Below are 16,185 nucleotides of genomic sequence, written 5' to 3' on the forward strand. Positions count from 1 at the left end.
TTACATAACCTAGACACTAAAGAGAGAAAGAGCACTAAGCTGTGTTAGTGTGGGTGACATAAATAGTGGAAGCACAATCTGCTGGTAGAGTAAGTCAGTAGCAGACAGGATTTGTGGGTTCTGTTCTCAGCATGGCCACAGCATTGTGTGAGTTTGTACAAGTCACTTATCTCTGTGCCGTAGTGTATCATCTGTAAACTGTTATAAAAATTGTCCATATGGAGCCTGTGCCTTGAGGTTCTTCTGATGAAAGGTGATGTTTAAGTGGTAATGGTGGTCGTGGTTGCAAGGTTCGTCCTTTGTGTTGTCTTTGAAATTATGTCTTATTGACCATAGAATGCCATCCTACCAGCTAGCTTTTTTCCACAATTTTTGGATTTTTATTTTGTTTAGCTGCTCATGTTTCTCACTTGGAGAACGTGTCTGAAGAAGAAATGAATAGGCTGTTGGGGATAGTGTTGGATGTGGAATATCTCTTCACCTGTGTCCACAAAGAAGAAGATGCAGATACAAAACAAGTTTACTTCTACCTGTTCAAGGTAAGATGAAGATGTTTCTCAAAATGCAACATCATGCAATTGTATTTCTGCAACTTTAGATACACACATAGCATCTTGTCATTCTTTCATTCTTTTGTACTTACATTAATTTTATTGTCCTAATGGACCATTATATTTGTATTGACCTAGACAATTTGTAGGTTAAGCTCTCCTTTTTCCAAGATAGTAATAAGATTTTTAATTTTGGACTAGATTCTGCTACCCTTATGTTGCACAGTATCTAACTTCTGAAGTCTTCCCAGTGATTTCAGAGTCTGGTCCCAAGTCAGCACCCATTTGGTATGTATTTTCTTTCCAGCCATCAACAGCATCTTCCTTAATTACAAGTCAGAAGAAGAGCCAGTTGACAATGAAGCTACTTTAGCTGTATACACATGGTCAGAACAGCCTTTCTTGGTGCATTTCAGAGGGTGAAGCAATTAACTCTGAAGTTAATTTAGCTGTAAATGTAATTTATTACATGTACTAGCAAATATTTCAATAATAATAATAATTAATATGTTGTACCAGTACAAATTTCACTGACTGTCAAATGTTTATATAAAGATGTTAACCATTTAAAAATAAAATTGTTTGTTTTTTGATAGCTTTTGCGGAAATGCATCTTACAGATGGGAAAACCTGTGGTAGAAGGGTCTTTGGAAAGCCCCCCCTTCGAGAAGCCCAGTATTGAACAGGTAAAACAGAACATGATAATTTCTGTGAACAAGGACCCTGCCGCAGTCCACATGAGTGGATTTGGGCAATGTGTGAATATTAGTTCCCTGTATCATTTTGAACAAAGGTGAATCTGAGGTTTGCATGAAGATGATTTCCTGTTCAGCCCCTGGGAAGGGCACTGTGATTCAATTATTGAATTATTTTCCAGAGTGGTAGCTGTGTTAGTCTACATCAGCAAAAACAGCGAGGCCTCTCTTGTGGCACCTTAAAGACTAACACATTTATTTGAATATAAGTTTTCGTGGGCCAAAACCCACTTCGTCAGAAGCATGGAGTGAAAAATACAATAAGCAGTGTATATATATACAGCACATGAAAAGATGGGGGTTGCCTTACCAAGCGGGGGTCATTGCTAATGAGGCCAATTCAGTTAAAGTGGAAGTGGCCTATTCTCAACAGTTGACAAGAAGGGATGAATATCAAAAGAGGGAAAATTACTTCTGTGGCTCTAATGAGGCCAATGCAATCAAGGTGGATGTTGGCCATTTCCAACAGTTGACAAGAAGGTGTGAGTATCAGCAGAGGGAAAATTACTTTTTGTAGTGACGCATCCACTCCCAGTCTTTATGAATTTGCAAACTAGATACCATCAAATTAGGCCTGAATAAAGACTGGGAGTGGATGGTTTAGGTGAGGCAGAATGAGGACATGGTTCAGGGAAGGGGTGGAGAAGGGATGGCAAGAGGTGGAGTGAGGCTGAGGCCTTGGGGGAAGGGGCAGAGTAGTGGCAGGGCTTCAGGGTGAAGCGGTGGTGGAGCATCCACCAAAAAAAATTAAAGTCAGCAGCTGTGGTTTAAATAGTAGACTTTCTTAGGGCTGGTCTACACTGGAGGGGGGAGGATCGATCTAGATACGCAACTTCAGCTATGCTATCTTATGCGTCAGCTATCTTAGTTCGACTTACCTGGCCATCCTCAAGGTGGCAAGTTGACTGCCACAGCACCCCCGTCAACTCGGCTTACTCCTCCTGCCAAGGTGGAGTAGGGGCGTCAATTCAGGGATCGATTTATCGCGTCTAGACAGGATGTGATAAATCGGTCCCCGATAGATTGATTACTGTCTGCCAGTCTGGCGGGTAGTGTAGATGTGGCCTTAAAGTACCTTTTTCATGTATGTCAAGTCTAATCTTTGTTTATTTTGGTACACTTGGCAAAGCCTCAATTGAAGTTGAGGAATATAGCACTGGGGTGAAATCCTGGCACTACTGAAATCAATGGGAGTTTTGCCACTGACTTCAGTGGAGCCAAGATTTCACCCCAGCATTACAAAGCAGAAACAACTGAAAGAAAACCAACAGTAGTTGATGGCTTTTTGAATACATATGTAGATAGATAACATACACAGAAACTGAGATTTTGATTCAGCAAGATGCATAAGCATGTGCTTATCCGCAAACACAGGAGCAGTTCTGTTAACTTCAGTGAGACTGCTTGAATATTGTGCTGAATCAGGGCCTGAATATCTTTCAAGCAATCTGTAGCTTAATGGGAAGTATACTCTTTTATTAAATAGCCTATTTTAAACTGGCATACTGTGTGAATGTTTCTTTGAGTTTAGCTTATCATAACTCAGTAAAAGAACACTCTTCACAGCAGCATTCCTTGTTTTTAGGAATAATTAGAGTATACATAATGTTATGTACTAAATTTCTTGTTTCAAAAAATAATTAGTGTACATAATGTTATATACTCCTAATCCCTAAAATGCACATTTTGTACAGAGCTTCTTTTTCTGGTAGTAAAGCATTTTAAGTTTTCCTTTTGGATGATTGGGTTAAGAAATCTCAACAGATTGATATGAGGGAGTAATTCTCTTTACAGTTTATTCGGAAAGCATTTCATGTCAAATGAACAATATTTTCTAGTAAATTCTGGATTGCTATAAAATAAAACAATCTAAGTCACACATTAAATTTGCTAAGGAAGCAGTGCTATTTTTTGTTTGTAAGAGTAAAATTGTGGCAGTTTATTTTAATGACACATTTAATTATCTTTAATTGAGTGTTTATTAAAGGGGTAATATAAAGAGTGCAGTGAAGTGATATGCATACACAGTATGGGCAATTCAAGAAGAAATAACACACTGTATAAACAGGAGTAAGATAGAAGTACTCCAAGCTCCACCCACAATTCAAAAGTAGCTGGAAGTTTTTGTTTACATGATCAGGAATTAAATATTGTTAACGATATTTCTCTTTAAATCTTCATCTGTAGTCTTCAGCACTATTGCTCATTGGCACTGCGAGTGAAGTGTGTCATTGGTGGGTCTGGAAGTGATGGGGACATGCATGCCACCCTTTTCCCATCCATGTGGGTGAGGAGGAGGGGAAGGGAGGAACTTAGGCTCCCACTGGTGCCTCTCTTCCCTCTTGGGGGCAAGGGGAGTGGCTTGACTCTAACAGAGTGTGAATTCTGAGCCTGTCTCACCCTCCCTTGCTACCATTGGAAGACTGGGATAAGGGCAGACCCCTTGTTTGGCTCCCTCCTGCAGAGATGGGGAGGAGGAAGGAAGGGTTGTTTCTACCCTCTGCTGATCTCTGAAACCATTTTCATGGGGATGATTGCAGGAAGCTTACATCTCTCCTAGAGCTATTGCTTTAGTCTGTCTGCTGACACCAGAACGCAGAACTGAAATGGATTGCTGTAAAAGGGTGTCTTTTCAATCATAAGGAATAGAAACTTTTCTTCTTAAGTGAAAACTTAAATTTTGCAGAAACAGGAAAGTGTTGGTATGACTCACCAATGATTGGGTTGATCTGACCCTGTGAGTTTAATGAATCCACGACTACATGGCACACATACAGAATTGGAGGATACAACCCAGAGACTTTGTTTCTGAAATGCAGACTTCCACCACATCAGCTAACACGTTGATGTATATACTCTTTGCAGGCTAATGCCACAAGATAGTGACACAACCACAAATATTTAATCAGATCTGAATTCCTTCCAGCAGAAAACAGTGTTACACATACATACTACTATTATTTGACATTTGTATTGTGATAACACCTAGAGGCCTGAGCCAGGGCAAGGCTCTATTGTGCTAGGTGCAGTACAAACATACAGTTAATAACAGCCCTTGCCGCAAAGAATATAAAATCTAAAGGACAAGACATAACAGGTCGTTGAAGCAAACAGTAAGTGGGCTGAGAGTGGACAACTCAGTGGCAGACAGATTGTGCCAAAGCGTTCTGCTAAGTTTGCATGCAGTTCTGGCCAGTCAGTAACAGTAATCACAGTTGGTCATCTGCCTACTCCTTCTCAGATGGCAACATCCTAGCTAGTATGTTACATGCTTTTCTCATTCCCAGGCCTAAATCTCAGAGCAGTTAATTTCTAACAAGTGAATGTCAATTTACAAAGAGTACAGCATGGTCATCAACAAAACTGCACATGTGGGGCATCCCCACGAAAAAGCTCATGACCTTTTCCCCGATAAAATTTCTATATCATGTGAAGTAAGAGATTTATGTAGCGGTTTATACCCCTTATTATAGGCTAGTCGCTGGAGGGAAATAGAATCAAACACACTTGAGTAGGCATGACTTTCCATTTAGCAGAACCAATACTTCAGTTACACCTCTGGCAGGAGCAAATATTTCAAATGACCCAATGTGTATTTTCTCTGTGTTGTAATACAAGTTCTGTTATATATATAAAAGCTAGTAGTGCTCACAGGAAAAAAGTTTATGCCTAAATTGTTAAATAATCATGACTTTTACCCTCTGTTTAAGGGAGTGAATAATTTTGTACAGTACAAATTTAGCCACCTACCATCAAAGGAAAGGCAAACGATAGTTGAACTGGCTAAAATGTTTCTAAACCGCATCAATTACTGGCATCTGGAGACACCTTTGCAGCGAAGATTGAGATCTCCTAATGAAGACATTGCTGGCTATAAAGTGAACTATACAAGGTAACTATGCTTCACTTCAGTTTCCCCTTTCAGAATATAGGCCCTGGTTCTGTAGCTAGATGCACCAACAGAGATTTCTTACAACCATTGTCTTCACTTGTAGACCTACTGACTTCAATGCTATCATAAGAGGCCCATGCTGTCACTTATATTTACAGAACTGGGGCTGTATTTAATAATTACTCTTAATCTGATTGGATGCTTAGTGGAATGTCAGGCTTCATTTCATGCACTGTCAGTTCATGAAGCTTGTTGTTTAAAAACCTTTTTTAAAAATTTAGAAATCTCAAAGCCTCCATTTCAAAATGAAGTATGAGAAATATGAAAAGTAATACCATCTTTAAAGATTTGAGAGCCAACTGTGGTTACCTGGTATTATTAGATTCCTTAATATGAAAATTCATGTGTATATTTTCACTACTTCCATCAGACTTCTAAAGAATGGCTTATTGGAAAAAACTAATTATATTTAAATTTCAGTAAACTTATTTTTCTTAAAAAGTAGTATAGTTGCTTTTTGGATTAACAGCAGAGGTGCTACTTAGTTTTCTATAATAACAAATGCTCCAAGGAGGGGGCTAGAAAGGACTGCAGTTCAAGATCAACAGAGCTCTCCATCCTTACACAGATCATCTTAATTTTCTCACTTTTACAAATCTTCAATTCCATCAGCTGTATTGAAGAGGAAAGGCAAAAAGTGTTCAGATAAAATATTAATACTCCTAAGTAAATAAGAATCATTGATACCATAATAGACCACCATATTGGTAGTCCTTATTCCCCCATCTGTGATGGCACACATTAGTGTGTGTAAATGAGGGGACATCAAATTTAAATCTTGATTATAAAGTTAACTGTTACACTGCTCTACATAGTCAGCTTTACTGCTGCTTAACCCCTTCAGTGCCACAATCCATCCCCTGAAGAGATGTAACACAAAATGCTGTATTTTTATATTGGTCTGCTAATAGGGTATAACAAAACCCTTTATGGAATGACTCTCTTGTAAGTTAATGGAAAAAAGGAGAATATTAGGATGAGATTTAGTGAGAGAAAGTGACTTGGAGAAAGGGAGGGATGGAAAGTTTAGATAGATTTGGTCAGTCCTAATACAAAAATGACATCCCTCCTGCACATATGCTGTGATAGGGTATGTCTGATATGCTCCCTCATTCAGCAGCAAGAGTGTTTTACAGGGTCTGAAGGTTAGAGAGAATTTGGGAAGATCATGAAAGGAATTACCCAATTTTCAGAGAAATGGCAGACCATGCAAGTGCTACTTTGCTATATGTGCAGGGGACCTAACCTGGATCTGTAGAGTCATTTAATCTTTTGTTGCTAGTGATTCCCAGGTGGAGGTAATTATCTGGCTTTTTTGCTGCAGGTGGCTGTGTTACTGCAATGTTCCCCAGTTCTGTGACAGTCTACCTCGATATGAAACCACACAGGTTTTTGGGAGAACTCTGTTACGCTCTGTCTTTACTGTTATGAGACGGCAACTCCTGGAGCAGGCTAGACAGGAAAAAGACAAGCTTCCTCAAGAGAAACGAACACTAATCCTCACACACTTTCCAAAGTAAGGAGTAACTGCTCATCTTCCTTTGAGATTGTTAACTACCCATATGGAATTTTGTCTTGAGATGTAAAAATGCGTGTTAGAACAACTAACTGGTTACATCTGCAACAGAAAGACTATTTACTCCAATGTTCAATGAGACACAGATGTTACACCAGCCCTCTGCTGTCACTTGCACTACATGTAGTCATTTAGTACATTCATACCTTCCAGTTATATTTAATACAGTTGCTGTATCTCTTTGAGATGGAGTTTTGTTTTATACGTGGGGCTGTTTTTGTTGCCAGAGGGGTTGCTCTCACTTTATAGTGGAATTTATGATTTTTTCCTTTTTCTTTAGACCACATAAGTATCTAAGGGCAAGTTTATACTACTGCGCTACATTGGTGCAGCTGCATCATGTCTGGTGAAGATGTGCTATGGCGACGGGAGAGTGCTCCCCTGTTGGCATAATTATCCCATCTCCGTGTGAACTGGAAGCTATGTTGGCGGGAGAGCATCTCCCACTGACATAGCATGGTGTTGACAGCACTTCAAGTCGATGTAACTTGCGTTGCTCAAGGAGGGTGTCGTTTTCATAACCCTGAGAGATGTAAGTTACATTGACTTAAGCGGTAGTGTAGACCAGCCCTAAGTAGTACAATAGATTTGTTCTCTATTAGTTTGTTTAGCTCTGCATCTTTCTATGCTCTCTGACAGAAATTGGTCAAATAAAAGATACTGGCTCATCTACCTTGTCTCTCTCACCAAGAGCTGTCAAGTGCTAAAATGGATTAACGCTAACAGGAGTAAAGAGCAATATAAACCCTCCTAGGTTAGTAAGGGCCAGATTGTGATCCCCCTTACTCATATTGAATATTACATTGAAGTCAGTGGAACTGCTTGTGGAGTTGGGTATTTCTCAGGAAGGGAAAGGGGATCACAATCTGGCCCATAAAGTAAGATGGTATTATACTAAATAGGGTGTAGATCTCTGGATCAGAAAGGTGCCATGTTTACATAGTTATGGTTCTAACCCAAACTGTATTAGGCTTGGTGGAAATTTAATTTGAAAAGCACTTTTATCCCTGCAACTTCTTGATTTTTCTAAGAAAAGCATATGCAAAAGATATGTGAGAAGAATGAATGGAATAGTAAACCTTTTATACACTGTACTCCTGCTCTGAATTATTTTTCTACTCTATCTCCCTCTGCTACCTAAACTTAGTTCCTTCTGCATCTACAGTTTAGAATACTGAGCTAATTCTTATTTTCAAAGCAAAGTTCTCAGCAGTCAAACCTTGTATGGTCACTTGTCCTTTGTTCAACAGTGTCTCCACATGTGGTGGGTAAGCACGTGTGCCTTAAAAGCGATCTTTGAGGGATTTGTAATGTGATTTAGTTATAATTATAACATAAGTGTTCAAGGGCAACATTTCTCAAATGTAGCCACTGTGGCCATATGTGGCCACCAGGGGGGTTTTCGTGTGAACACAGCCTCCTGGGTGGTGATGACGGGGAAGGGGAGGGCTGCCAGTAGGGGTTGGGTCCTGTCCCCCTCTGGAGCCACAAATACTGGAGGAACAGGCAGGCGATGGGGCTTGGGCTTCAGATCTGGCATGGCGGGCAGCAGGCTCCAGCCGTGTGGCAGCAGGCTCCATCCCCTGGCCACGGACTTTGAGCCCTGACCCTGGCCCCGTGCTCAACCCCCCACTCCAACCTGCTGCCTCCTCTGGTCCCGGCTCTGGTCATGTGCTCTGACCCCCAGCCACAGGGTTTTGGACTCCACCCATAGTGCCACACAATCCAGCCCCAGCTCCCAGCCATGTGGCAGTGACTGCCGGCCCCAAGCTCACGACCCCACCCCCCACATTGCTCCTGGCCCCCACTGCATCCTCTGGCCCTGGACTCTTTGGGCTGTGCAGCTGCAGGGCTCTGGTCCCTGGACTCAGCCCACATCATTCCTGGCCCCAAGCTGCCTTCCTACCCTTCTCTCCATCCAGGTCTTAATTTGCCCCAGCTTGCCAGGGCTGAGTAAGTCTGTTGTGAAAAATGATATTTGTATGTTTGTTTGTTAATATCACTTTTCACTGCCTCCCTGCTAGCTAGCAAGTCTGCTGCTGTGAAAAGTGATATTAACAAAATACAAATATCACTTTCACACAAACAGACTTACTAGCTAGCAAGTCTTAAAAAAATAAGCAACCAAAAAATGCAAAAGAAACAATAACAAAAAGGGACAAGAACACGCAAAACACATTATTTGTTTCTATTCTGGTTAGGTCCAGTAAAGAACAGAGAAAACTGTACATTATTTTTATTATTGTCTGCAAAAAAACCCCTACATAAATAAATTACAATGATTTGGTCATGTATCTGTGCAAATTTCTTTGTTTTCCCTAAACTTAATTAAGTATTTTAGGAAAAAATTGTCAGAGCGGCCACCAGCTGCACTCTGAGGCCACCAAAACATTTCTTGTGAGAATCCCTGGGTACATTTACACTGCAATAAAAGACCTGTAGCACAGCTGCTGCTGGCCCAGGTCAGCTGACGCAGGCTTGCAGGGCTTGCGCTGTGGGGCTATAAAATGGCAGTGTAGACATTCAAACTTGGACTGAAGTCCAGGCTCTGAGACCCTGTGAGGGGGTGGGTCTCAGAGCCTTGGGCCCCAGCCCAAATGTCTACACTGCTATTTTTAGTTCTGCAGCCTGAGCCCCACGAGCAAGAGTCTGCTGACTCAGGCTCTGAGACTCAGTGCCATGGGTTTCTTATTGCAGTGTAGATGTACCCAGAGGTTATTGTTTTCTTAACCAAGATAAAATTGTAATATTTAAAAAAAAATATTAGGAGGATTAATTCAGAAGTATTTTCTGTGGTACAAGTTTAAAGTCCTTTTGATGCAATGACACAATGTAAGTATACTCATGTGATATCTGTGGGTGTCTAGGAAGTGAGGGGAGTACAAGGACCATTGTGTACTGGGCATGTACATACAATATTTCTGACATCTATAAACAGCCTGGACTAGACTTTAACTTGTTGCTGTGCTCACTGTCAGTGTGACTGAAAATGGTTAGGGGGAGAGGGGTGTCTCAACCGCTTAAAACGTTATATGGCCATTTTCAATTATAGTGGATATCAGTTGACTCTCCATGTGGCATATATGTGTGTAAATGTACTATGTATAAAATTCAGTCCTGCAAATCCTTTTTGAGCAGTCCTTACTCATAGATTCATCACTTTTTTTGTGTTTTGTTTTTTTAAAGCCAGAAGCGCTTATTAGACTATCTACCCTGCCCTCCTGTATAGCACAGGCCATTAAATTTCTCCCAGTCATCCTTAGATTGAACCCCATAATTCGTGTTTGACCAAAGCACATTGTCCGGAAAGGCATCCAGTCTGGATCTGAAGACATCAAGAGATGGTGAATCCATCACAGCTCTTGGGGCTTGGTTCCAATGGTTATTCACCCACGTTGTTAAAAATGTGGGCCTTATTTCTAATGGGAATTTATCTGGCTTCAGCGTCCAGCCATTGGTTCTTATTGTACTAAAGATCCTTATACACCTGCTATTTAAACCCAATCCAGGCATTAAAACCCCACAATCAAGTCACTTCTCAATCTTCTTCCCAGAAGTCCTGGGTTCTGTTTCTGGCTCTGCTCCTGACTTGCTGTGTGATCTTGGGCCAGTCACTTTCCCTCTCTGGGCCTCTGTGTCTCCCCCCCCCCACTTTATCTCTCTTGTCTATTTAGCTTATAAACTCTTGGGAGCAGGGACTGTTTCTTATTATGTGTATGTGCAGCACCTAGCACAGTGGATCCTGATATCACTTGGGGCCTCCAGATGCTAATGTAATACAAATAATAGTTATACATTAGAATTATTATTAATGTTTGTTATTATTACTGAAAAAAGGAAGGACCATAATAAGAGTTAAAACTGGACTAAGGTTTCAGGAGGGATGAGTAGCCTTTAATACTGAGTGCTTCGATAGCAGCTATTGATCTGAAACTTGCAAAGCACTGTGCAAAGGTAAGTAGTCTCATTATCTGCCTATTTTCAAGTGGAGAAACTGAGCCACAGATATGGGAAAGGAGGTGGGAAAGCAGAGCTGGGAACTGAATTGGCCATGAAGATCTAGGTTCTTATTTTAGTGAGATATCACTTGGGAACTGAGTGGTGTCTGTATGTGTGTGTCTGTGTCCACTGCCTAGTGTTTGGGACTGTGTACATAGGTATATCTACATGTGTGTGTGGGGGGGATGGGGAAGGTGGTTTGGGTTTTAAACTAATACAATCAGATGGTCTTCCAGCATTAAAACCTATTAACAGTCTAGCTGCATTTATCTCCAAAGTCCTTCTGAAATCTTGTACTTGCTGTGGTTATAGGGGGTTATGGGGAGATGAGAGTAGTTGAGGTTGAAGAAGGAAAGACATGGACTAACAATCACATCTTCAGCCTTTTTTCTTAGTGCCCTTGGCAGCACTTTACATAGTCAGTATCACTGAATCTCCTGCAAAGTCAGTTTCCCTGTTGTTTTGTGAGGTCTCTCACACCGGGATATGGCAGAGAAAAACATTTACAAACAAAAAATGAGGTGGTAAAATCACAAAATATGGCAGAGGGACCTTGGGGACAGTACCTGCAACTCCTTTAAATCCTCTTTTGAAACTGCCTAGGTTACTGGTTTGACCTTTAAAGCCTCAGGGAAATTCACCCCTGGATCCTGAGTCAGTTTAACTGATTTCTCACTCAAATGATCACATATGATTTCAGTTGAACAATTCACATAAATAATGATTTGTCTAGAGAGTAATATGGTGTGGGGTCAAGCTTCTGGCCTCTAAAAACCCTTCCGTGTTCCACAGGATATGACTGCACTGCAGGGGGCATTGTTGTTCCTAGGACGGGGGTGCGCACGTGCGCACACACACACATATGCACACTCTCTCTCTCTCTCTCTCTCTCTCTAAAAGTCACAATGTGGCCATGGAGGCATGGGTAGCAGCTCAAGCCAGCTACCTGAGTACAGTGCTGTCTGAGACCCTTGCTACATAATCTGGTGTCTAGCCTGTGCTATTGTCATCTCACTGCCATCTTTAGCATGCTAGTTCAGTCAAAACTTCTGCACGTATGTGTAAAAGAGCTAGGAATTACACGGCACAGCTTCAATGTAGACCTATCTAGAGGATGTGTAGCTGTCTGAGCTATGAAAGAGAATTGATGTAGTGGTCCTATGAAGACATGCTGAATGTTCTGATGTGTAACACGGAGTGTTATGCTTGTGAGACATTTAATAAAAGAGTATAAAGTAAATTCATTTTTTCTAAACATACAGACTAATTTTTAAAATGTCATATAAGCACTAGGTGCGATTACAGTTACATGGAAGTGTTTTCATAAGACCAATGTAAGTGGCTAGTGCTATTGTGATTTTTGTGCAGGAACATGAAAGTAAGAATGCAAACTTGTGCTAAATACTAGATTTTTCAGAATTAATAGGAAATAAATTTCTTGCAGCTGCATAAGACCAACACACTCTTGCTTGTCAACACACAGCTGTCCTATTAATGCCTTCACTTGTGCTAGCTATGGAATCGAAAAAAGTTTTAATAGAGGAAACATTAGCATCTAGTTAAGGTATATAACCTCACGTTTTACATGTTCATCATGGGTATTTTATTAAAAAAAATTTAAAAAACCATCCATCAATGTTCAGTTGTAGAATCACCAGCTTCTCGAGTTTCTTCATTCTGTATTCAAAAGATTTTAATGCGAGTTTTAAATGATTATTCTGAAGGAAGGCCTATCTTCCTTTGAGTAGTAGTAATTCTTTGGTGTTTAATACTGCCTCTATATTTCTACATCTAGGTTTCTATCCATGCTAGAGGAAGAGGTATATAGTCAGAATTCTCCTATTTGGGATCAGGATTTCATGGTTTCCTCTTCTCGAACTGGCCAGCTAGGAATCCAAACAGGTAATCTGAATTTAGGACAGGGTCGGGGAGAGACTGTATAAAGAATACAATACAGCTGCAAAATCTTCCAATGAGAGAAAATGGTGTTACTGTAAGCAGGCAGTACTGGAAATGCAGATTTATATGGCAGCTTCTGCCGAAACTGGTTGCCTGAAAATCAGTCCATGTCCAGATGTACACAGGAAGCAGTCTCTCTGGTTCCTCATGGAATGATGAAATACTCTCCTATGCAAAGGCATACGACTGGTGTCTTACCTCAGAACATTTTATATCTTGTTGCTGCAATATGTACTTTAGCTGTCTTGTTTTTTTAGAGCTCCCTCAAGCATTGCCTGGTGTCCATTGATACATCCTGCCCTATACCAGCTGTTCATCAGCTCAGTTCAAAGGAATGCTTTCTCCTAGTCACGGCTCCCCAGAAGTCTACTCATGGCTATATCAAAGAAGCATCACTTACAAATTTCCAGGGGAATCTGGAAAAGATGTATCTGTTTGTAGAATATTTAAAATCCATTTATACTGCTCAGTAGTCTATCTACTAGACTACCGAAGTTAGAGTTGGGAATATTGAAGCATCTGATGTAGATTTTCCTGACCATTAACTGGGGGAGCATTGTGCGTATCTGATAATGGGGCTCTTACTACAGATTAGAGACCCTTCTATTGGGACAGGCATGTAACTTCGGATACTAGTTAGAAACTAGGAATTACTCAATCATATATGGGCATTGCGAGGTTGGGGTGGAAGACACATGTTGAAAAATATATCTAAAAATAGGCAAACTGTTAAAGTGCCAAGTAAAATTAGGCTAAGCTGTTCCCCATACCCACCTAATCCATCCTGTTTATGAACAGTGTAAGAGAGCACTAAATGTATCTTGGTTTTAGAGGCCATTTCATCAGCTAATCTTCAGTAAACTTCAAATTTTGACCTATACTCCTCAGGTGTCAAAGTAGCCAGGTTCTTCCCATGTGAATGCTTCAGAAAACAATTAAAAGGGGGCCTGTTGCTTTTGAGGAAATAACAGTAAGGGTTTACAAAGAGAGAGACTGCGTGTGCCCGGTTTCCAAGGAACCTCCTTGTCAGAAAATGATTAGTGGCACTAAACAAATCTGAGCATGTGGCATTAAATATATTTTAGAAGGAGTGTAGAAGTGTGGGGGTTTTATTTTGAAAAATAATTGTATAGCTTTAAGTGGTGCCACAAGAGTCATTTTCATTGGATTTGGTTTGGGTAGCATGTTCATAGAATCATAGCAATGTAGGGCTGGAAGGGATGTCAACAAGTCATCAAGTCCAGCCCCATGCGCTGAGGCAAGACCAAGTAGTATAAGTGGAGTACACTTTAGTGAAATCGTACATCTTTTCCTGGAAGACCCTTGAGAACTAGCTGCTAATCGTTTCTTACGTGGCAGAATGCCAGCTAGCTAGGTAGGTATGTTGAGGAAGCCCGTTTTTACTAGCATTTGCGTAACACTGCAGATGAATAAAGCCTGACATTGGCAGTGGAGTAAAATTAGCTCTGTAATACAATGGAAAGGTATTAGAGCTATATTTGTTACCTGGAAGCTTTTAGAAAATATAGTTCATAAATCCCCATCTGCTCACCACGGGATGTGGCTTGCTGTGCAGTATCAAATTTTAAAATACAATAAAAGAAATCAGAATAAAACCCCCTTTCTAAAAATATATACAAATAGCATTCTTTACCCTGGTTTTTGATTGCACTACCTAACATGGAGTAATGTTGAAAACCCATTGGATACTCGCTACCAATGTAACTCTTTGAAGTTGTTTGTTTGGTCTTCCAGTCAGCGTTTTGGTAAATTCTAACGTCTTGAACATTCTTTCTCTTTTATATTGTTGCAGTTATCAGTCCTCCCCCTGTGGCAAGGTCTGTTTCGTATAGTGCAAGTCCTTCATCTCTAGAACAACCCAACAGCGGAAGTATGAGTCCTGCTTGCAAAGTTTCTTCTTGCCATGATCCAGCTCTAGGTAACTTGAAAGGAAGTTGATCTTGTCTTCTGTTCAGCCTAATTATCACAACATGGTTTTATGTTGTGTCAAACCTATAGTTTTCTTTGTTTTTAATAGCTGTGGCATAGCTGAAATCTCTAGATCTTGTTCCTTGGGGGATGGGAGAAAACAAGTCACCTTTAAAGAATCAGTGTCCTTTCTAATGCAGACAAATTATAGCATAGCATTCACCACATGTTGAACTCTGGGGCATATATCTACTCTAATGGAAAGCAAAATGATTCCCAATTTAGTTCAAGCTCTCAGTTACTTACTAGACCATTGTTTTGTTTACAGATATGATTTAAAACTCCCATGTTAATTCAGAAGAAAAAAATCAAAAGTGACCCCAAAATCTTTTTTGAAAAATGAGGCAGTTTTAGGGTCACATGCGTAATATTCCAAGTAGTAGGAAGCAGAGAGATAACAGCACATAACTGTTTATGAACTTGCTTTTTTCTTGTAGTTTAAAGTCCTTTGAAGTAATGTTACTGGCTTCCACTCTACTGCTGTTCTCCAGCATGTATCAGCGTAAGCTATTTGGGTTACAAAATGAGACAACTAAAAAAACAACAACCAAAAGTATTTGCAATGCAATAAAAAAAATCTTAACCCAGACCCCTTCCCTTTATATGTTGTCTCTGTGCTTCAGAGTGTTTACCTGAATGCTGTAACATCTCAGTGTGATGCTTATTGGGGCATCATAGCAGAGAGGTCACAGTCCTCTGGTTTCCAAACACAAATAAAAGATAAATTTATAATTAGCCATATAGTGGATAATCTCTGCCCCATGCTATTTGGTAGATTCAGCATTTAACTCATTTTTAAAAACAGTCTTCAGTCTGCCTTTACTACATTACATCTCAGTCTATAATTAACACCAGCGTTGTTTCTATTGTATTTTGATTGGGGGTTTTAATATCTTGGTTTCTTAAAGTTAAATATGGTTGAAATATGATATATATACTGTCAGACCAGCTGCACTTTTGTTCCCACAATAAATTAAAAAACATCAATAGTGGATATTTAGTTCTAAGATATCACAACATGTAAGACAGAACTAGCTTCAGTTTTATATCAAGTTTTGGATAAAATTACTTGAGTTAATTTTTTAAAGGGAAATGGATTTAGTGAACTTTTGATGTTTTGAGGAAAATGGCAAAAATATGTAGTATTGGTAGGGCCCTACCAAAGTCACAGTCCGTTTTGGTCAATTTCTTGGTCATAGGATTTTAAAAATCATAAATGTCATGATTTCAGCTATTTAAATTTGAAATGTCATGGTGTTGTAATTGTAGGGGAACTGACCCAAAAAGGAGTTGGGGGTGTGTGTGTGTCACAAGGTTATTGTAGGGATGATTGTGTTACTGCTACCCTTACATCTGCACTGTGGTGGTGCAGCCTTCAGAGCGGGGCAGCTGGAGAGCGATGGC

At 40.2% G+C, this 16,185-nt stretch overlaps 1 protein-coding gene across 5 annotated transcripts in view; it reads left to right on the plus strand.

The window, feature by feature from the left end:
* The window catches only part of KAT2B (lysine acetyltransferase 2B), a 66,972-nt gene that overhangs the window by 25,589 nt on the left and 25,198 nt on the right, over positions 1-16,185 (plus strand). For all 5 annotated transcript variants that reach the window (XM_050938374.1, XM_050938375.1, XM_050938377.1 and 2 more), the window contains exons 3-8: positions 394-539; positions 1,148-1,237; positions 5,017-5,198; positions 6,583-6,774; positions 12,629-12,735; positions 14,606-14,731. In XM_050938374.1, coding sequence (XP_050794331.1) covers positions 394-539; positions 1,148-1,237; positions 5,017-5,198; positions 6,583-6,774; positions 12,629-12,735; positions 14,606-14,731 — 843 coding nt within the window. The remainder of the gene's footprint in view (positions 1-393; positions 540-1,147; positions 1,238-5,016; positions 5,199-6,582; positions 6,775-12,628; positions 12,736-14,605; positions 14,732-16,185) is intronic.

Source organism: Gopherus flavomarginatus, chromosome 2 (genome assembly GCF_025201925.1).
Source record: "Gopherus flavomarginatus isolate rGopFla2 chromosome 2, rGopFla2.mat.asm, whole genome shotgun sequence".
In the NCBI taxonomy this organism is placed as follows: domain Eukaryota; kingdom Metazoa; phylum Chordata; order Testudines; family Testudinidae; genus Gopherus; species Gopherus flavomarginatus.